Source organism: Myotis nattereri (genome assembly GCF_964212035.1).
Source record: "Myotis nattereri genome assembly, chromosome: 1".
Taxonomy (NCBI): domain Eukaryota; kingdom Metazoa; phylum Chordata; class Mammalia; order Chiroptera; family Vespertilionidae; genus Myotis; species Myotis nattereri.
Genome location: NC_138075.1, coordinates 90,042,399 through 90,066,084, shown reverse-complemented (window position 1 = coordinate 90,066,084; position 23,686 = coordinate 90,042,399). Strand labels below are relative to the sequence as shown.

Sequence of the window (23,686 nt, the reverse complement as noted above, 5' to 3'; positions counted from 1 at the left end):
AAAGAAACTTGGGTTATAGGCAGGGACACAAGTGTCTAAAATCACCAAATAAGTGATAGTCAGAATGACTCTTCTATTATCAAAAGAACACATTTTATAATGTAAGCATAAAAATTTAAATATCAAAAAATACTTATTCTGTGCTATAGTAGGACATAAAGATAAATTTTTAATAAAGCCCTTGTTTTAAGGAGTTTCTGTTTCTATATATCTTAATTTATGTTGTGAGTTTAAAATTGGTGCATTAGAATTTTTAATTTTCTTTAAAAACTTTTTTAAATTCTAAAAGCCATTTATGCTTTTTGTAAAAAAAATAAAATAAAATAAGCAACTATAAAGAAGAAAATGAAAATCATCTACAATTATACTTTGCAGATATAATTACAATTTTAGAGTATTTTAAAATATTTTTTCTAACTATAATTTACATGCATAATATTTCCCAGCTTTGATAACATACATACTTTCAGTTTGGGTATCTGCTTTTAGGTTCACTTAACATTGTCTTGAGTATTTTCCATGTCATTAAAAAGTTTTCACATTAATAATTTTCATGGCTGTATAACATTCCATCTTTTGAATAATCATCTCCTTTTTGATCGACATTCATATTGTTTCCAGTCTTTCAGTGTTATTAATTATGCTTTAATATTGCTACATAAATAATTTTCCCATTTCAATTTTTTAGAATAGAGTTCTAAAAGTGGAACTAATAAATCAAGGTATATAAATATTTTGTGTCATGATACATAATAACAAATATTTTTAGAGACAGAGAGGAAAGGGAAGAAAGAGAAAGAGAGAGAGAGAGAGAGAGAGAGCAAGAGCGAGCAACATTGATTTGTTGTTCCACCCATTCACACATTTATTGGGTGACACTTGTATGTGCCCTGACCAGGGATGAAACCCAAAACACTGGAATATTGGGACGATGTTCCAACTAACTGAGCCATCTGGCCAGGGCCATAACCCCAAATTTTAATTTCCGGTAAGTTTGTAGTAATTAATGCTTCTTCCCCACAAGCAATAGGTGTCTGGTGTCACACTCACCATCAGTAAGTTGGATAATTTAAAAATCTTTACTAACTTCACTGATAAAACATAACATTGTTGTTAAAAAATAAATTATATATGTTGAGTAAAAGGAGCCAGACTCCCCCCGCCCCGACCCCTCCAAAAAGAGTATACTCTATGCTTACATTTATATAAAACTCTAAAAAATGCGAACTCTAAGTGAAAGAAAGCTCAGTGGTTGCCTGGGGGCCAAGGGGGTGGGAATGGGAGGAAGGGATAACAAAGGGGCAAAAGGAAATTTTGAGGGGGTGATGCATAGTTTGTTCACTATTTTCATTGTGGTGATGTTTTTATGGTTGTACGCAAACAATGAACTTACCAAACTGTACACGTTGAAAATGTGTAGTTTATTGTATATCAATTACACCTTAACAAAGCTGTTTAAAAATTGTTTTAAAATTTGTTTTAATCTGATTTTTGAAATTACTAATGAGTGTGAATATTTTTCACGTTTTAGTTATGTGATTTTTTCCCATGTTCTCTACTAATTTTTCTACCTGTGCCTTAATTTCCACCTGGATTTGTGTACTCTTTACATATTAGGAAAATTCACCCTAAAGTTCTCCATATGTGTTTTCCCTGTAATTTTTCTGGCACGGCATAACTCATTTATTTGTACAAGATAATTTTAATCAAGAGGACGTACTTGAACCCTACAAATCTTTAAACTACAGTAAATTGTTAATCATCGCTTTGCAAAAGCAAAATTCCTTTAAACAAATTTCAACTTAGTACATGAAGGGGTGTTACAACCGATACCTTCAGAATTGGCACCTAAAATATACTGCACTTCTGCTTTGATATTTTGGAGCTATTTTCTTAAGTTACTATGACATAGCACACAGTAGAGATGAAGGACCTTTATAAACAAAAAATATACGATGCTCTTCTGGGAGTTTGCTAAAAATAACACACGCAGTAATTACCTTCTCTGACTTTCTTGGGCTCCTCCCTTGACTGCTTACACGCGAAACCAAGGGGGAGGGATGATCTCACGCTGGCATGACGTCAAGAAATTTTGACGTCGACGTCAGAAGGCGGTTGCCACGGGGACCCTACTCTACTGACGGCAGAGTCGTGAAATCCCCTGCCCTGCGTCTCCACCCGGCTCCTGCAGGATCCGGGCTGCTAGAGACGCTATAACCTTAAGGGGGCCTCCGGGAGAGCGGAGCGGGGCTGCTGAGCCGGGAGCCCCACCCCCGCCGCTCCGGTCCCGCGCCGGCCTGTGGCGGCGAGCTGCGGCCACAGGAAGCGGGCGGCGGCGGCCTCCCCAGGTCTCCCCAGCTCCGTGCACGGCTGGAGGAGGGATCCGCCATATTGTGGCCGCAGCCGAAGGCGCCCGGCAGCGCGAGGCGGGTGGAGGTGGCGGCCCCGGCCCCGGCCCCGGCCCGGGTCTGGGAGGAGTCGGCTGCCCCGGGGCCCGCAGGGGTGGGGAGTGAATGAGCCGCTCGCGCTAGCCTCCTCCCCGCCCACTCCCTCCGCTCTCCGCCGCCGGGACCGCGCCGGGAGGGGGCCGGAGGCGGCCGTGGCGGCAGGATGTTCTCCAAGAAGCCGCACGGGGACGTGAAGAAATCTACCCAAAAGGTGCTGGACACCAAGAAGGACGCGCTGACCCGACTCAAGCACCTGCGCTGCGTCATCGGTGAGGAGCGGGGGCGGCGGCGCCGGAGGCCTGGGTGGCCGGCCTGCCTCCCGGGGGCCGCGGGGACTCCCCGGTCCCGGCGCGGAGCGGGCTGCGGGAGCGGAGCGGGAGGCGGCGCCTCTGGGGGGAAGCGGGAGGGCGGTTAATTTGGGGAAGAGAAAACTTGCACTTGTCAACCACTAATCACCACTAATTTTGAGTGAATAATCCCGAGTCATTTTTTTTTTTTAAACCTAGCGTTATCTAAAAACAGATCTTTTTCAGGATTTCGGTAGACGTGGTGCTGGGGATAATGGTGTTTGTAGGATGTGTTTGCCAGATAGATGACTACCGTCATCCGTGCCCAAGTGAAAGTAATCCTCCCTCGGACAGCATAGACCTGTATTTTTCAAGTTTCTTGTCTCTTGAGGGCCCGGAGGAAGCAGTGATACCTTTTTTGGGAAGTGGGTGGTTCCCAAAAAAAGCTTGTGGGAAGGAGCCCCGCCCTGGGTTAATGCACCTTGTTCGTCACTACTGTCATGTAGGGAGAACTATTATTAATTAGAGCAAACAAGGTAGTTTACAGCTTCCTTTGCCTCTAGAGAATGACATAGAATTCTGCTTTTATTTAATTAAAAGTTTCTTGTCCTCTGTTTCCCTCTACTTCTGTTTGGCTGGCAAGCCAAAGAGTGCTCTGCATTTTGGACATAGTGTTAAAGGGATCTTGGAAACTGGGTCATTTCGTAGACTCATAGGGCTGCAATAATATTTATGGAATATCTGGTTCCATACTTGGATCTTTTTGATGAAATAGGAGGTGAAAAGGAAAGTTAGTTTGCCTGAGTTAATACAGAGTTAATGTCAGAATGGAGTTTTGAACCCAAATGTCTGAATGAATTCTAGCTTAGAATTTATCTCAAACTTTCTTCCTAATGAGTTTATTCAGTGATATAAGTCCCTTATTTGAGGTGCCTGTTTCTCTACCATACCATACATACCACATCCCATCACACCACCAGGATACCACCAGTAACGCCTAACATTTGTCTAGTGCTTTGCTGTTTTCAAAATCATTTTACATAAATTATAATTAATCCTCACAATAACCCTACAGGTAGATACTATCCTCCATTTTTTTTTTTTTTTTACTAATGAGAGAGCTGACGTTTGGGAATGTTAAGCGGTCATCCAGGTACTAGAGGGCAGAGCCAGAAATGGAGCCAGGATTTCATATCTCCAATATGTTTTTTTAACTTTTCCTACATTTATGACAGCAAATCCTTATCACAAGTAAGTTGTACTTATTCCTGTGGAATAGAAAAAAAAAATAATTAAATACAGTTTAGTGGTATAAAAAGAAGCCCAGTTTTCAAGAAAATATAAATTTTCTAAATGTAGTTGAGATTGTGATCCTTTAATTTATGATATTCACTCTATTTGAGAATTAACTCATTGAAGAAAACATTTGGCTGAGAAAAAGAATGTGTGAGTGTGGGAGATGTATCACAGATAATGAAGACTTCATGGAATTTGACACCTACTTGGGATAAATTGTAGGTTGAGTAATGGCAGAGCTATGAAGTTGAATTCCAGTGGAGTATTGACATTTCCTAAATTAAGCCATAGTTCTTTAATTTTACAGTGAAGGAATGGCTCATATATACTTTTTTGACAGAGAAATTTCTTCTATGAGAGAGGAGACAAGGTCTAAATTAAGAGGTCACGCATATCTCATATTTGGTATGGCCTGGTTTCCTCGGTTTGAAAACAAAACAATTAAAAAAAAATATCCTGTTACCTTTTAGTAACTTATGGGCTTTTGTTAAAAAAATAGAGCATATACTGTATAAAAACATTTAAAATATCCTTAAGAATCCTAAAATAGAGAACATTGTGATTTCACATTCCCTGCCCTAGACTTTGAGGAGGTTCATGTTTGGAAACATTTTTGCTTGTCAAAACTTGGGAGAGGTGCTTCCAGCATCTAGTAGGTAGCAGAAATGTGTGTGTGTGTGTGGGGGGGGGGGGGGGGGGGAGGAAATCTTACAATGCACAGGATAATCTCTCACAACAATATTCTAGCTTTAGATGTCAGTGGTGCTGAGGTTTGGAAACCTTGTCAAAGTATAGTGTACTAGTATAGGAGAGACACTTCAGACCCTTTTTTGGAAACAGGTACAAGATTCACATAAAGTAATTGCGTATTGCCAGTTACACAGGATTTTGATTTTGATTTGGTTCCATCAGAACTGTATTCTTAACCCTTAGATCGAACTGCCATTTATTTAGGGTACTTATACAATTCAGTGGATCCAAATATATAACATATTCAAACATCCAGTGTAAACTTTTTTCAGGCATGTGTTCCCACTATAGGACAATTCCAGCTGAATTTATAGAACTTGATTCTGAAAATACTGCTATATATTTGATATGTAGGAACTGGAAGGTAAGAGTTATTTTTTCAAAAATACATTTTACTGATTTTTTACAGAGAGGAATAGAGATTTAGAAACATCGATCAGCTGCCCCTTGCACACCCCCCACTAGGGATGCCCCCGACCAGAATCGAACCCGGGACCCTCCAGTCCACAGGCCGACGCTCTATCCACTGAGCCAAACCGGCCAGGGCAAGAGTTATTATGTTTTAAAGAAGTAAAACCTTGTCTAGTTTCAAAAGTTTCCTCTTCTCCCCCCCCCCCCACCTCTTTTTATATATATAATTGATAGCTTTAAGATAATGACACTAAGTTAGCACATGTAAAGTGGCTAACTAATGCCTGGCATATAGTGACTAAATGTTACTTTTCATCATCTATGGCAAGGTAACAGTTCAGCCTTCTAGATTTAAAAGGAAAAAAAAATGAGTTCTTATTTAGCTAATAAATATACAGTGGGGCTTTGACTTACGAGTTTAATTCCTTCCGAGACCGAGCTCGTTAAGGAGCTCATTAACTCAAATTACTCTGTCAACTCAATGCAAAAAATCCACCGAGAGACAGCTGGTATCTCAAAAAACTCGTTAGTTGGGACACTCATAAGTCAAGGCCCCACTGTATTGATCATTGTTGGATCATTCTTTCTAATAGCTTTATTGAGGTATAATTGACATACAATAAATTGCACATATTTTTAAAGCATATAATTGAATAATTTTTGGCATTTGGCATATATATATATACTTTGTGAGGCCATCATGACAATTAAGATTAGGAACATATCCAGACAATTAGAATAATAACTCCCTAAAGTTTACTTTTACCCCTTTGGAATCCCTTACTTCCATCCCTACTTGCACATACTCTCTTCCCTGGTCTGTCACTGACCTGCTGTCACTCTAGAGTAGTTTGCAGTGTGTGTGTGTGTGTGTGTGTGTGTGTGTGTGTGTGTATTTATACAATATTTATTTTTGTGTGATTTCTTTTATTCAGCCTTATTCTTTTGAAATTCATCAATATTGTTGTCATGTATGTCAGTAGCACATAGCTTTTATTGCTGAGTAGTAGTCCATTGTATGAATATGCTACAACTTGATTACCATTCACCTATTGATGGACATGTGGGTTTTCAGCTTCAGCTATTGCAAATAAAGCGCCTATGAGGTATACCTGTATAGCACGTTTTCTTTTCTCTTAGATAAATACCTAGGAATGGAATGGCTGGAATCATGTGGCAGTTGTTTGCTTAACTTTTTAAAGAAACTGCCATACTGTTTTTTACCATTTTACATTTTCATTGAAACATGCGGTTTGGGGTGGCGACTTCTTCTCGTGGGTCCTTGTCCAACAAAGTTGAAGAATAAATTCGAGAACTAACAGATTTAAAAAAAAATGTAGAAGTTTATTGGAAGCATATACAAACTCCATCTGGGCAGGGGTGTCCCCAAAGGGGACGCCCTGAGAAAGGGCCCCCAAATGGGAAAAGCCTGCTCTCTCTCTCTAGTGGGAAAAATCTAAATCTAAAAAGTCTGTAAATCTCTTTGTCTCTGGCTTTATAAAGGCTGCAGTTCTTTGTCTGAGCCTGACCCTTTCTATTGGACCCTTCCTCAATTTAGGACCCCTGTGCTTTCCTCATTGGCCATTTTGTTACATAGTATTGGTTTCAAAGTCTTGGAGCTATTTCTGCTCTTCACATATTCATCTTATCTGTTCAGGTTGGAGTTGCTTTTAATCTCCCTTATGGCTCTCCCAGCTGCTCAGGTCAGGGCTGCTTTTAATTGCTCAGGCCAGAAATGCCTCTATCCTCCCTGGACCCCGTCTTCCTGTCTTATGCCGAATTAAGCTAGCTAGCTAGCCCTTAATCATCATCAGCAGCAGTGTATGGAGCGTACCATTTTCGCTACAAATGCACCAACCCCACTTCTTGTTGCCAGTCTTCTTAATTTCAGCCACTATAAGAACTATGTAGTGGTTATAGTTCATATTTCCCTGATATCTAGTAACATTGAGCTTCTTTTCATGTGCTTTTTTATCACTGTATAATTTCTTTGGTGAAGTGTCTGCTCAAATCTTTTACCTATTTTTAAATTGTTTGTTTCCTTATTCAGGTGTGAAAATTCTTTGTATTCTGGATAAAAGTATTTTGTCAGATTTTCTCCCCAGCTTTGAATTGTCTTTTAATTTTCCTAACATTTTCTTTGAAGGAGGAGGAATTCTTACTTTTGATTCCATATAATCAAACTTTTCTTTTATGGTTCATACTTTTGGTGTTGTATCTAAAATCTTTATCTAACCCAAGGTCACAAAAATTTTCTTCTATGATTTCATTTAGCAGATTTATAATTTTATGATTTATATTTTGGTCTGTGATCCTTCTTTAGTTAACTTTGTAAATATGGTTTGAGATATGGATTGAAGTTTATTTTTTTGCACATGGATATCCTATTGTTCCAGCACCATTTGCTGAAAAAGACTGCCCTGTCTTACCATTGAATTGCCTTTGTAGTTTTTCCAAAACTCAGTTGACTTGTATGTGTGGATCATTTTTGGACTCTTATTTTGTTCCTGTGATCTATTTGTCTGTGTTATTGCTAGTACCACAATGATTTTTTAAATTTATTGTGACTTGATAGTAAAGCTTGAAATCAGGTAGTGTTGTCCCTTCAACTTTGCTCTTCCTTTTCAAAGGTTTTTTTTGGAGGTGGGCAGTATGCCATGTCATTTACATTCATTCCCATATGAATTTTAAGATGTAGCTTGTCAATTTCTAAAATAAATAAGATCAATTTTCTTGCTGGGATTTTGATTGGGATTATGGTGAATCTATAGGTCAATTTGGGAAAAGTTAACAATATTGAAATCTCTGACTCATGAACAAGGTATGCTTCTCCATTAATATAGGGCTTCTTTAATTTCTCTATTAGTGTTTTGTAGTTTTTAATGTACAGGTCTTTTTGTTACGTATTCCTAAATATTTTCTACTTAAAAAAATTTTTTTTTTAATATACTTTATTGATTTTTTATAGAGAGGAAGGGAGAGGGATAGAGAGTTAGAAACATCAATAAGAGAGAAACATCAATCAGCTGCTTCCTGCACACCCCCTACTGGAGTTGTGCTCCCAACCAAGGTACATGCCCTTGACTAGAATCGAACCTGGGAGCCTTCAGTCTACAGGCCTATGCTCTATCCACTGCGCCATACCAGTTAGGGCTATTTTCTACTTTTGATACTCTTGTAAATGATGACATCTTTATATTTGTGTCTGATTGTTGCTAGTGTAAGGAAATACAATTGATTTTTGTATATTAAGCCTTGTATCTTTTTAAAAAAATTAAATTTATTGGGGTAACATTGGTTAATAAGATTATGTAGGTTTCAAGTGTATATTTCTGTGATACATGATCTGTATATTTTTTTATCCCACATTATACACACAATATCAGATTACAATGCTGGTTTTACTATCACCAATTATGACTGCTGGAAAAGTTAATTTTTTTTTCATATCCTATGCCCATGAACCTTGTATTTTAAAAACTTTATTAACTCATTAGTTCTATTAGCTTTTTGTAGATTCCATTGGATTTTTTACATACACAGTCTCATCTGTGAATAAAGACTGTTTTGCTTCTTTTTAATCTTCCTTTCCTTTATTTTTATTGCCTTTTAAACTCACTAGAACCTCTAGTAAAGTGTAAAATAGAAATGGTGAGAGTGGATATCCTTGTCTTGTTTTTGTTTTTTTGTTTTTTTAATTAAATCTTTATTGTTCAGATTATTACATTTGTTCCTCTTTTTTCCACCATAACTCCCCTCCACCCAGTTCCCACCCCACTCTCCGCCCTCACTCCCCACCCACTGTCCTCATCCATAAGTGTACGATTTTTGTCCAGTCTCTTTGCGCATCCCCCACACCCCTTTCCCCCCCAAGAATAGTCAGTCCATTCCCTTTCTATGTCCCTGATTCTATTATAATCACCAGTTCATTCTGTTCATCAGATTATTTATTCACTTAATTTTTAGATTTACTTGTTGATAGATGTGTATTTGTTGTTCATAATTTGTATCTTTACCTTTTTCTTCTTCTTCCTCTTCTTAAAGGATACCTTTCAGCATTTCATATAATACTGGTTTGGTGGTGATGAACTCCTTTTGCTTTTTCTTATGTGTGAAGCTCTTTATCTTGCCTTCAATTCTGAATGATAGCTTTGCTGGATATAGTAATCTTGGTTGTAGGTTCTTGGCATTCATCACTTTGAATATTTTTTGCTACTCCCTTCTGGCCTGCAAAGTTTCTGTTGAGAAATCAGCTGACAGTCGTATGGGTACTCCCTTGTAGGTAACTGACTTTCTTTCTCTTTCTGCTTTTAAGATTTTCTCTTTGTCTTTTGCCCTTGGCATTTTAATTATGATGTGTCTTGGTGTGGTCCTCTTTGGATTCCTTTTGTTTGGGGTTCTCTGTGCTTCTTGGACTTGTAAGTCTATTTCTTTGACCAGGTAGGGGAATTTTTCTGTCATTATTTCTTCAAATAGGTTTTCAATATCTTGCTCTCTCTCTTCTTCAGGCACCCCTATAATTTGGATGTTGGTATGCTTGAAGCTGTCCCAGAGGCTCCTTGCATTATCTTCGTATTTTTGGATTCTTTTTTCATTTTGCTTTTCCAGTTGGGTGTTTTTTGCTTCTTTGTATTTCAAATCTTTGACTTGATTCTTGTGATCCTCTGGTCTCCTGTTGGGAGTCTGTATAATATTCTTTATTTCAGTCAGTGTATGCTTAATTTCTAGTTGGTCCTTTATCACAACATCGAGGGTCTCACTAGATTTCTTGAGGGTCTCATTGAATTTATCGGCAGTTTCTAGAAAATTCTTGAAAAACCTTAAAAGTGTGGTTTTGAACTCTATATCCAGTCGTTTGCTTTCCTCCATTTCTTTCATTTGTGTCCTGTCTCTTTGTCTCGGCATTTTTTATGCTTCACTGTGTCGATAGAGTGGCTTTCTGTGCTAAGTGTCCTATAGTGCCCAGTGGGTCAGCCTCCCCAATTACCTGAGGTAGACACTCTTGGTGCACCCCCTTGTGGGCTTTGTGCACAGTCTTGTAGTTAAGCCTTGACTGTTGTAGGTAACACTGGGAGGATTCGATCTCCAGGCCAATTGGCTGTGAGAATCAGCTGTATCTACAGTGGGAGAACTTCTGTGCTGAAGACACCCTTATGGGGCAAGACTTGCTTCAGTGGGCTTTGGTGCTCACTGAGTCTGCCCCTGAGTGTGTCCCTTATGGATCTGAGTTGTAATTGGATGGTCCCACTCTGACCACTGGGTACACTGGCTCTTGGATCTAAGGAGGTGCTAATCTAGCCTCTGCCTGAGACTACCCAGCAGAAGCCAGCTGTAAAGCAATGAAAGTTGCCCTGGTGCCTTGGAGCAGCTGCAGTTTGTTAAGTAATTTTCAGATTACAAAGGGCCGGGCCTTTCATATGCAAAAGCCTCCTTGCACGGCTTGGGCGGGGCGGGGTCCCATGGGATCATCAGGGCGGGCGGATCGAGCAGTATGGCTGCTCTCAGTCCTGCCCTCAGAGACCCCGGCGATCGCTGGGAGTGTCTCAGAGAGAAAGCTGCCCTCGAGTTCTGACCGATGCCAGACAGTCCCCAGTGACTCGCCCGGAACTGGAGCTCAGAGCCTGAGGCTCCCTCCCAATTGGAAAAGATAATCATGTCCTCAGCCGCCAGCCCTCTCCGCATGCACCTCCGCACCTTTGTATTTTACTTCTGCACCGCACCTCCTCTGAGTCTCGGTATGCTTTTCTCTTTCCTTCTAGTTGTAGAATTTCCACTCAGCCAGCCTTCCTGTGGTTCTGGATGATGTCCGTTCCGTTGTTTAGTTGTACTTTTGAAGTGGTTGTGCTAGGCAGCAACCTCCAGTGTTTACCTATGCTGCCATCTTGGTTTCCCTTGTCTTGTTTTTTTATCTTGGTTAAGCAATCAATTTTTTACCATACAATATAACTATAGGTTTTTCATAGATAGCCTTTATCATGTTGAAAACATTTCCTTCCATTCCTAGTTTGCTGAAACTTTTCATCAGGAATGGATGTTAAATTTGTCAAATACTTTTCTTCTTTTGTTAAGATGGAAAGATGTTTTTTTTTTCTTTTTTCATTTGTTGATATGATGTATTATAGCATTGACTTCCAAATGTTTACTCAACTCTGCAATCTTGGGAGTAAGCTCAGTGGTCCTGTGGTATTGTTATATATTGTTGGATTTGATATGCTAAAATTTTGTTTATTGTTTATGTATTTATATTCTTGAGAGATACTAGTCTGTAATTTTCCTGTGTTTTTTGTTTTGTTTTGTTTGATACCAGGTAATGTTAGCCTTACAATATTATAAGTGTTCTTTTTTTTTAAATTAAATCTTTATTGTTGAAAGTATTACATGTCCCCTTTCCCCTCCCCCTTTGACTACTTCTAACCCTCTGCCCTCCACCCCTCCCACTCCTCCCCCTCGCCTCCTCCCCAACCCCAGGCCTCCACCACTCTATTGTCTGTGTCCATGAATCATGCATGTATGCATACAAGTTCTTTGATCACTCCCCCCCCCCCCCCCCCCCGCCTTTCCTCTGAGATTCCACAGTCTGTTCTATGCTTCTGTGTGTCTGGATCTATTTTGTTCATCACTTTATTTTGTTCATTAGATTCCACATATGAATGAGATCATGTGATACTTGTCTTTCATTGATTGGCATATTTTGCTTAGACAGCTGTTATTAACCTGTGGGTCGCGACCCCTTTGGCAGTCGAACGACCCTTTCACAGGGGTCGCCTAAGACCATCCTGTATATCAGATATTTTATTGATTCATAACAGTAGCAACATTACAGTTATGAAGTAGGAACTGTATTTAAAGGGCCAGAAGGTTGAAAACCACTGGCTTAGCATAATACTCTCTAGGTCCCTCCATGCTGTTTGAAAGAGTAAGAGATTTTTTTTTTTTTTTTTTTTTTACTGCTGCATAGTATTCCATGGTATAAATGTACCAAAGCTTTTTTATCCACCCATCTATTGATGGGCACTTAGGCTGTTTACAGATCTTAGCTATTGTAAATTGTGCTGCTATGAACATAGGGATGCATATCTTCTTTCTTTTCCTTCCTTTTTTTCAAAAAATATATTTTTATTGATTTCAGAGAGGAAAGGGAGAGGGAGGGAAACATCAATGATGAGAGAGAATCATTGATTGGCTGCCTCCTATGCTCCACACCGGGAGCCCAACACCAGGGATCTAGCCTGACTAGGAATCAAACTGTGACCTCCTGGTTCATAGATTTATGCTCAACCAGAGCCACGCCCTGCTGGCCATACCTTCTTTCTGATTGGTGTTTCGGGTTTCTTAGAGTTTAATCCTAGAAGTGAGATCACTTGGTCAAATGGCAGATCCATGTTTAATTTTTTGAGGAAACTCCATACTGTTTTCCATAATAGCTAGACCAGTCTACATTACCACTTAAGGTTATTATTGATAGGTACTTAATGATTGCCATTTTAATTTTGTATGCCCATCTTTCTCTATTTTTTCTTCTCATTACAGCATTCCCTTTAGCATTTCTTGCACTGCTGGTTTGGTGGTGATAAATTCATTTAACCTTTGAAAAAAAAAATCAGTGAAGCTCTTTATTTTACCATCTATTTTGAATGATATCTTGCCTCGATATAGTAATCTTGGTTTCAGATCCTTGCTTTTTATTACCTAGAGTACTTCATGCCAGTTTCTCTGCCTGTTGAGTTTCTGATGAGAAATCAGGTGTCAGCCTTATGTGGGAACTCCTTTGTAGTTAACAGTTTGCTTTTCTCTTGCTGCTTTTAACCTTTTGCGGTCGTATTAAATTTGGACATGGGTGTCGTACTGGTCGGAATTAATTTCCATTGAAAGAGCAGTGATACATAACATGCAAAATTATGAAGGATAAACAAGATTTATTCTTTTTTGGAACTACGTCACTACTAGTAGAATCACTACAAACGTTATCACTTTCTATGTCAGAGTCAGTATTCAAGGTGCCAAAATAAAACTCTTCATCGTTACTTTCAGATTCGCAGTACACTTCTTTCGGTAATTTTGTTTTTGCCATTTTGGAGTATTATTTTAAAATATCTTAACAAGCGAGAATGCCTAATTACAGTTAAATGTAATTTGTAAAGCTTTATTTGAAATTCTGTGAAGTATCTCCGAAGCTTGTCGATTTCTTCACTCTCAAAAGGCGACTGACTCGCCACGGTGTTTTGCATGGCGAGTGTGGAACGACCGCGTTTGTTTATATTGAGTTTCGATATCTCTGATTTGTCGGGGCAGTGTTTTGGTTCGTGACAAGGTCGCTTAGACACTTAAGAGCTTTCAGAGAAATTATGAACTGATACATGAATGAATAGAGTTAAGATTCGTACGGTTCCTTGCTGTGGTAGCTGAGAGCAGACATATGACCGGAACCGTATAAAAAAGTTTTGGTGGCTGAGAGTAGACAAACGACCGCAAAGGGTTAAGATTCTCTCTTGGTCTTTACTTTTTGGCATTTTAATTAAGATGTGTCTGGGCATGGGCCTGTTTAGGTTCTTCTTGCTTGAGACTCTCTGTGCCTTTGTACTTGTGTGACTTTTTCTTTCACCAGGTTGGGGAAGTTTTTTGCCATTATTTCTTCAAATGTTCTCTATCCCTTGCTCACTTTCTTCTCCTCTGGTACATCTATTGTGTGAATATTGTTACATTTCATGTCCCACAGTTCCCTTAAGCTGTCCTGTTTTTTAATTGTTTTTCTTTTTGGTTCTCTGGTTGCGTGATTTTTTTCTGTCATATCTTTTGATTCACTGATCCTTTCCTTGGCTTCCCCTAATCTGCTGTGTATTCCTTCCACTGTGTTCTTTATTAGTGCTATTTCATAATTCATAGTTACTATGTCTTTTCTCATGCTGTTGAGTGTCTTTGTCATCATTGTTCTGAACTCGCTATGTCTGGTACATTTCTTATCTCCATTTCAGTTATCTCTTCTTCTGGAGAATTCTCTTGTTTTTTCATTTGGGGATTGTTGTTTTTTTAAAATTTCTTTTAAAGTATATTTTTATTGATTTCAGAGAGGAAGGAAGAGGGAGAGAGAGATAGAAACATCAGTAATGACAGAGAATCATTGATCATCTGCCTTCTGCACTCCCCACAGTGGGATTGAGCCTGCAACCATGGCATGTGCCCTTGACCGGAATCAAACCCGGGACCCTTCAGTCCGCAGGCCAATGCTCTATCCACTGAGCTGAACTGAGTAGGACATTTGGGGTCTTTTTGTTTTTTTGTCTCTTCATTTTGCCTGCCTGTTTGGGTTTGTGATTGTGTATAAGGTAGATCTGCTACGCCTCCCAGTCTCTAGTGCAGGACAGTTTTAAATGCTGATTCTGACTAATTAGATCAGGCAAAGACTCAAAGCCTCCAGGTACCCACTCTGACCACTGGGTACACTGGCTCTTGGATCTCCAAGGAGGTGCAAGGTCAGCCACTGTCTGGGGCCGCCCAGCAAGAGCTACAGAGACATCTGCAGATTCCTCCTCTTTGTATGGGGTTTGGAAGTGCCCAGATGAGGCCCAGCTGTGAAGCAAGGCAGGCTGCTGCTGTCAGGCCTTGGGCCTTCTTTTGGAACAGTGGTTCTCAACCTTGGCTGCACATTAGAATCACCTGGGAATCTTTCTAAAATCCTGATTTCTGGGCCTCATCCTCCAGAAATTCTGTTTCTTTGTTACTAATGTTGTGGCCCCACCCCATAACAAAGAAACAGAATTTCTGGAGGATGAGGCCCAGAAATCAGGATTTTAAAAAGATTCCCAGGTGATTCTGATGTGCAGCCAAGGTTGAGAACCACTGTTTTGGAAACTCTGGGGCTCTCTGACCCAGCTGCAGTTTGACAGGTTTTAGGTGGAGAAAGGACAGGCCATTAATATGCAAAAGCTGATGCACACAGCTTGGGTGGGGTTGGGGCGGGGTCTCTGGGTATCACCTGGATGGAGCAGGCAGCAATGGCTGCCAGTCAGCCCTGCTCTGGAGAGGTCCCAGGGCAGGAACAATGATCACTGCAAGTACCTCTGAGAAAAAGCCGCTCTCATGTTCCTGTCCCAATGCCAGACAGTCCAGTTTCTCCCCATATGTGTCTGAGTCCCCCAGAATCTCGCCCGGAACTGGAGTTCAGAGCAAGCGGGAGCTTGTATCTCCCTCCCAATTAAAAGAGCAGCACATCCAGGTGCCATCACTTTCCGTGCCTCTGCACCTCTTACCAGTCTCAATGTGCTTTCTTCACCTCTCTAGTTGTGGAACTTCCACTCAGCCAGCTTTCCCACAGTTCTGGGTGCTAGTTGTTCTGCCTTTTAGTTGTCATTTTGATGTGGTTGTGAGAGGCAGCAAGTATAGGTGTTTACCTATGTTGCTATCTTGGTTTTCTGGTATGTATTCTTTTAAAAATTCACCAGTGAGCCCTGGCCAGTGTGGCCCAGTTGGGAATTGTCCCAAGCAAAAAAGATGCTGATTCCATTCTTGGTAAGGGCACATGTCCGGGTTGCAGGCCAGATCCCCAGGAGGGGATGTGCAGGAGGCAGCCGATTGATGATATACTCTTACATTGATGTTCTCCCTCCCTCCCTCTCTCCTTTCCTGTCTCTCTAAAAATCAATAAAATAAAAGGAAAAAAAATCATTGAAGTTATTTGGTTCTGGACTTTATTCTGTTGGAAGCTTTTTGATCACTGATCCAATCTCCTTATTTGTAATTCTGTTTCAATTCAGACCTATAACTAGTTATGGAGATCTGAATAATGTACATTTAATGTCATATTGATTTGGTTAAGTTTGAGTCTGTGATCTTGCTCTGTGTTCTATTTGGCTTATCTGTTCTCAGTTTCCATTTTCCCCTCTCTGTCTTTTTTTGCCTTTTTATTAGTTAAGTAAATTATGATTCATTTTTTATGTCTTTTGTGGGCTTATTAGCTGTATTCTTTTGTTTTATCATTTTATTGATTGCTTTATGATTTATAATATGCATCTCTAATCTTCCAGTGTCTACTACTAAGTGATATTATACTGCTTTTTATATTGTACTAACGGCCCAGTGCATGAAAATTCATGCACTGGAAGGGGGTTTCCCTCAGCCCAGCCTGCCCCCTCTCACAGTCCAGGAGCCCTCAGGGGTGGAGGCAACCTGATGATCAGGGGAAAGGTGACACCTCAGCACACCTCTGCTGCTGCCACTATTGGCAGCGTAAGCCTCGGCTGGGCCTGGTTACCTGAGCCTCGGGTGACCCTGGGCAGCTGGGCAGCCATCATCCGAGGCTTGTCTGTGCAGCTGACATCTGAGGCTTGCCTGCGCCTCAGGCTGGCCCTGGGGGGCTGAGGGGCCTAGGGGTCTCCGGAGGCAGGCATGCGGAGCGGCCGGGCCCCCCTGCTGCTCCTGCAGGGCTGAGGGGACTGGGTGCCACCATCTTTGATGACTTGGCAGTCAGTTATCATATTCCCTCCTTATTGGCTGTGGGTACTGCCATCTTTGAGGGCAGGGCAGTCAATTAGCATATTCCCTCTTTATTAGATAGGATAAGAACTTTACAAGTGTGTACTTCCATTTCTCACCTCAATTTTTATGCTTTTTCGGTCATTTTCTTATACATGTTGTAAAACCTACACTATTTTATTTTGTTTAAGTAAATGGTTATTTTTTTTAAAGACTTTAAAATAAGATAAAAGCATATATTTACCCGTATATAGCACTATTTCTTGCATTCTTCATTTCTTTGCAGAGACAGATATTTCCTTCCATCCATTATCATTTTGTTTCTATCTGAAGGCTACCTTTGTTCTGTGATGATGATCTTATGATGGATTCTTTATGATCCTGTTGGTGTGAAATGTATTTTGCCTTCTTTTTTTGAAAGATTTGCTTTGTTTATTACTATTCTAGATTGGTAGCTTTTTTTCTTTGGTCCCTTAAAGATATTATTCTGCTGTCTTTGTGCTCGTACTGTTTCTGATATGAACTCTGCTATCTTACTTTATGTTTACATCATTTTCATTTTTTGGCTACCTTTAAGATTTTTCTCTTCATTACTAGTTTTGAGCAATATGTGCTGAGTATAGTTTAAAAATATTTTTTGGCGTGGGGTTCATTGAGCTTATTAGATTGTGGGTTTATAGTTTTCATAAAGTTTGGGAAAATTTTAGCCATTTTCCCCTACTTAGTTCTCCCATCCCTTTTTGAAATTTATGAGTGCTTTAGTAACTATAATATTAGATTAGGTTATTAGAAAGTATTATTAGTATATTGGAAAGTCTCATACCAGGAAAACAACTGACATTCTTTTAATTTTTTTATTCTCTTCGTTTTATCTTGGATAGTTTCTATTTCTATGTCTTCAAGTTCACTACTCTTTTCTTTTGCTATATGCAGTCAGCCAGTTTATTTTTCATCTCAGACATTATAGTTTTCATCTAGTTCATTTTGTATATGTTAAATTATGTGTGCAAGTTATATTGTCAATATGTATTAATTATTGTGTTTACAAAATACCATTAAAGTAACAATAGTTCTCTGCTTATTCAAACATCTGTCAAATCTGCATCAGTTTCAATCAGCTGATTATTCTCTTCATCCTGGGTTGTTTTCTTCTTCTTTGTATGTTGAGTAATCTCTGGATGGTTTGATATTGTGAATTTTACCTTCTTAGTTATTAAATAATTTTGTATTAAGCCTTGAGCTTTTTTTGGGGGAGGGGGGTGCTATTAAATTGCCTTGAAACAGTTTGATCATTTCAGTTCTTTTACAATTTGTTGAATGGGTCCATCTAGGGCTAATTACTATCTACATGAGTGTTAATACCTTTGTATGTATTCTACCAAAATACTCTGTAAATTATGAGGAATAATTTTTATAGCCCAGCTCTTAGGAACAGGCACTGTTCTTGGTCTTAGGTAAGAATCTGGTACTTGTTCTCTCAAATTCTTTCACATAGTTCTTTCTCCTCTCTTGGGAAGTTTCCTTGCAAGGTGTTGTGATCATACTGGAAAGGGATTCTCCAGTTCCCTGGGTTTTCACTGTATGCAGCTTTCTCCTTTTCGATGCTCTGTTCTGTTATCTCTTAATTACCTTGGTCTTCTTGGACTCTCAGGCCATTTTCTCAACTCCTGGATACCACTGGCTCTGCCTGGAGTTTCTTTCCTCTCACCAAGGCTTGGAAATTCTTAAGTAGGAGAAGTCAAAGTGCATTTTGTTTGTTTGCTCTCTATCACAATTACTCTAATGTCCACACCTGCTTGAAACAAACAAACAAACAAACCCCCCAAATCCTGAAACAACAGATTTCAAGACACTGGATATCAGATGCTGATAAGAGTTTCTCTTAAGTGAATGAGACTGAAAATTGGCTTCATAGAAAGCAACTTGGTTCCCATTTTTTACATTTTTATATCTAGAGAAGAAATTTTTAATCAGTTGATTAGTGCAATATATCTGATATACCTCAAACCTGAATATATTAATTTTTCAATATAATACAATGAAAATTATATTAAAATATCTTAAATCAGAAACATGAACACTCATGTTCAGTAGGTATAAGTGGTACTATATAAGGACAGAAGCAAATATTGTATGCTCATTAAATAAATAACTTAAAAATGGTATAGATTAACTTGGGACCAATATAGCTGGAAATCTGAAAATGCATGCATCATTGTAAACTATAAATTGCCTATAAAAAGAAACTAATGTGGCATTTTATGTTTTAAGGGTTTGATAATGCAAAATTAGTAATTTTATATGCATGACATTAGACCGTTTTGTATTTAATATTTGTATACTCTTTAATTTATGTTCTTTAATTTGAATATCACTCATTTGAAAATTTGATTTGAAAAATTAATTTGACCTCTGAAATACTTTATCTTTGTTATTTTTGATGAAGTGATTTACTGAGCAAGTTATCTTCATAAACATTGTTACTGATTAATTTGCTTAGTAAAACAAGCTGTTCCAAATACTGCAAGTCATCTTTGCATTAACAGTTTTTTTAAAATGATTTTATTGCATCTAAAGGGTTTTATATGGCTTACAGGGCTGAATAAAATGTGAAATAGCATAGTTAGTATTAAGCAACTGAATACCTACTACTTAAAGAAAGGAAACATTATCAGATTTCAGAGATGAGCCGATTACAGCTGTAGGCATTGAATTTGGTTCTTAGATTTCCTAGCAGCTAAAGTGAAAATTGAAACATGATGGGTTACACGTTTTCAGTGTCTTAGTAAAGATAGCATGCTTTTTGTTGTTAAAACACTTTGTCTTCATTCTAATTCCCATCACAATTTGTGTGTGTATGTGTTTATATGTTATCTAATGTGTCTTCTTTTAGAAGCACTCTTGTGGTAGAAATAGACATTGGAGAAAATAGAGAAATAGGTGATTAGTACGTTTGTTAGATCTATTCTTTCCAAAATGAAATGTCTACACAATCTAAATGTGGGGTTTTCCCCCCTTCTGTTTCTGTATATGGTATCACCAATCTCCAGGTTACTTTTTTATCTTTTACAACGTTGATTGAAAAAGGTAAATGGATGTTAGGGTGTTCCACAGACACCTCAGACTCCAAGTATCCCAATATAAATTTATCTTTGTCTACCATATTGTCCTCTTTAGCTTCTTGTTACCCCTCTCTGGTACTTTCCATTTCAGTAACATTGAACCAGAAATCACTTTCTGAGATGTCTGTGCCTTTGCTAATAATATTACTGTACCATAATACCTACCCTTTAGTCTTACACCTGAAAGCTTCTAATCTTCCTTCCCTACCAAGTAGGTACAGGGTTTTTTCCTGCATTGTACATATTTACTTCTAGTGATTTGTTTATTTTATTATAATTAATTACTTAGTTTCATACTTTCCTGAGGGCAGAGGTGTACTTTTTATCTTCATGTCGCTAGACTCAGCATAGTGCCTGGCATATAATACTCAGTAAATAGTATATAGTGCATGATGAATGAATATGTTAGGTATGAGGAGAGCAAAGTTGCTTTTTTGAGAGCAATTTCCTTTCAGTTGACAATTGTAAAACAAAAAACACTTAAAGTCGGCAGTCTCATCAGAAATAAATGTTGGGTTGTCTTTAGTACCTGTGCAAATAAAATAAAATAAAATGGTTCTGAATCTAAAGTCAACACTATATAAAATATAAAAACAATGAAAAACAAACAAACAAAATCCACACAGAACATTAACTGAAAAAATGTTTATGGCATTATGGCAGAGGTTATTATAATCTTTCTCATTATTGAAAGCAATCTTCATGACCCTTATATAACATCTAATTATTAGAAAACTTATGTCCAATGAGCCTAACAACATGTTAGTTTTAAAGTATACACCCCTCATTCCTCACTTAACAGAATAAACTGACCTGTAGATAGACATAGAGAAGAAGGTGATTAAAATTTTATGTTTTTCTCTAAGAAAGATTTGTACATTTTTTTGGTAGTCAAGATAGTACATTTAAAAAGGATGTTAAAAAATTAAAATAAAAAGTAAAATAAAATAATAAAAAATAAATAAATAAGTATATTAAGCCCGGCCGGCGTGCTCAGTGATTGAGCATTGACCTATGAACCAGGAGATCACTATTTGATTCCCAGTCAAGGCACATGTCCAGGGTGCAGGCTCCATCCCCAGTAGGGGGTGTGCAGGTGGCAGCCAATCAATGACATCATTGGTGTTTCTATCCCTTTCTCCCTCTCCCTTTTTTTAATTAATAAAAAAATATATATAAGTATAATTTTTAAAAAGGGTGTTAAGCCCCAGCCAGTGTGGCTCAGTAGTTGAGTGTTGACCTATGAACCAGGAAGTCATGGTTTGATTCCCGGTCTGGGCACATGTCTCAGTTCAATCCCTAGTAGGCATGCAGGAGGCAGTCAATCAGTGGTTCTCTCTCATCGATGTTTCTCTCTCTCTCTCTCTCTCTCTCTCTCTCTCTCTCTCTTTCTCTCTTTTTCTTCTCTCTGAAATCAATAAAAACATTTTTTTAAAGGATGTTAAATTTAAAAAGGGATGAGTCTGTTTCCTACAGAAGGAGCTCATGTGACTAACTTCATTAAAAGGTGACTTTGATAAAGGTCAAGAAGAAAGAATGTCACTTGGATAAAAACACACAAATCAGTACTTTATATCTTATAACAGAATAAAATCTAAATAGTTCTAATTCTTCAGTATAAACTAGAAGGAAAAATAAGCATATTTTATTATTTATTTTAAATATGTTCTTACAGATTTTTTACTAATCCTCACCTGAAGATATTTTTCCATTGATTTTTTGTTTGTTTTGTGTGTGTGTTTTTGTTGTTGTTCTTAATTCTCACCCAAGGATATTTTTCCATTGATTTTTAGAGAGAGTGGAAGGAGAGGGAGAGACAGAGAGAAACTTCGATGTGAGAGAGACACATCAATTGGTTGCTTTCTGCACGCACCCCAACCATGGCCCGGGAACCTGCAGCCAAGGTACGTGCCCTTGACTGGAATCAAACCTGGGACCTTTTAGTCCATGGGCCGACACTCTATCCACTGAGCCAAGAGCTCCTTTGACTTTTTTAGAGAGAGTGGAAAGGAGGGGAAGAGACAGAGAGAGAGAAATGGATGTGAGAGAGAGTTACATCAATTGGTTGCCTCCCGCACACACCCTGACAAGGGTCAGGGATCAAGCCTGAAACCAAGGTATATGCCCTTGACCAAAATTGAACCCAGGACCCTGCAGTCTACAGGCCAACACTCTAACCACTGAGCAAAAACAACTAGGGCTTTTCTTATTGATTTTAGAGAGAAAGGAAGGCAGAGGGAGACAAAGAAACATCAGTCTGCTGCCTCCTGTGTGGACCCTAACTGGGAATCAGACTCAGTGACTTTTTGGTGCACAGGGCAACACTCAGCCAACTGAACCACACTGACTAGGGCTGATATATTTAAATGTTAGAATAGGGAAGGCCAGTCTTAGCATTTACACCAAACTTAGAAATTGTCACAGCAATGATTGATAAATTTGCCTATATAAAATACTTTAAATTTCTAATAGTACAACTCATCATTAACAGAGTCAAAAGACAGGAATTGCAAACTAAGAAACATTTGCAACATGTTTAAAATAGTTAATTCTCTTAGTATATGGGCCGTTAAAAATTTAGAAAAGATTATAAAGTTGTCAAAGTTATCAACATCTAAAATGAACATATGTATACACTTTGAAACCACCATTTTTATTTCTTAGTATTCTGAGAATGTTAAGTGGCTAAGTTTGTAGGATCTGTGCACTGATTTTTAGAATAGTGAACAAATTTGAACCAATTTAAATACTCATTATTATGGATTGATTTCAGAATTTAAGTATATTCTTACAGCTGAGTATTATTATTCTCAGGATTTTTAGCATTCTAAGTAAATAATTCAACTTTTTCACAAAAGTGCATTTCAGATATGGTTTCATTTCTTCACTATCTTTGAGAAGTTTTTAAGGAGTGAACATTTTTATAGAAACAGCTGTCATATATTGGTAATGATAGCTAATATTGTTGGCCAGTTTTATGTGGCTGACTCTGGACCAAGCATTTTACATGTTTTACTTGACTTAATCCCTGCAACAGCCAGTGTGGTAGAGAGTAATTAATCCCCAAGAAACTTGAGTATTAAATAGCTAGTAAGTAGGAAGATATAGTGGAGAATGTCAGAGTTTATGGATTCTGATCTCAGCTATTATTTATTTAATACTTACATAGATAATTCACCTATATATAAAATTAAAGTAATATTACCTCAGATATTGTTGGAAGATTACAAGAAAAAAATGCATTTGAAGCACAGAATTTATGGAAGAATTAAAAACATTATTTGAATTTTAATTGGAACCTTAATGGTGATAGAATTGAATCAGAGCTATTATGACCTTTCAATGCCAAGTAAAAATTTACTCTTAAGAAATAGAGTATAAACCCTTGACTGATTTTCATGATGGCCTAGATTCTGTACTTTATTCTCAGTCTTTTAACTATTTTGTTAAAAAGGGTAAATTAGAAAATAACTTAAAAGTAACATTTTGGGAGGACAAAGAAAAATTGAATTAATCAAAGGAAATGACGCACCCAAAAACCAGAGAGAAGGGAGCCCGATTCCTCACGGGGCTGCGCGATTCCACCTTCGGCAGTGGATTATGTTGATGCTGGGGTACTGTTGGCCCTGAATGTGGTTTACTGCACACTTGTGTTTGCGTTCCACACCCTGTACGGCAGCAACTTTGCAGAGTGCCCTCTTGCACTCCGAGACCCCTCGGGGGATGTCGGAGAGCTGGTTTTGGCCCGATCCCCGCAGGCCAGGCCGAGGGATCCCACCTGCCGGAGGGACCCTGCTCACTCTGCAGATGCCCTTTGAGCCATGGCGCCACCCCAGGTGCGGCCGGCCAGGGAGGGATCACAGGAGGTTAGCTCCAGGGTGTGTCCAGCCCATCTCGCCCAGTC

At 38.7% G+C, this 23,686-nt stretch overlaps 1 protein-coding gene across 4 annotated transcripts in view; it reads left to right on the top strand.

Moving 5' to 3' along the window:
* The first annotated feature begins 2,131 nt into the window (after positions 1–2,131).
* The window catches only part of RALGAPA1 (Ral GTPase activating protein catalytic subunit alpha 1), a 273,082-nt gene continuing 251,527 nt past the window's right edge, over positions 2,132–23,686 (top strand). For 3 of the 4 annotated variants that reach the window (XM_081090072.1, XM_081090071.1, XM_081090069.1), the window contains exon 1: positions 2,367–2,716. In XM_081090072.1, coding sequence (XP_080946198.1) covers positions 2,611–2,716 — 106 coding nt within the window. In that variant the 5' untranslated portion in view covers positions 2,367–2,610. Of the gene's footprint in view, positions 2,717–23,686 lie in introns of all 4 variants that reach the window. The other variant, XM_081090070.1, reaches the window with a different exon arrangement.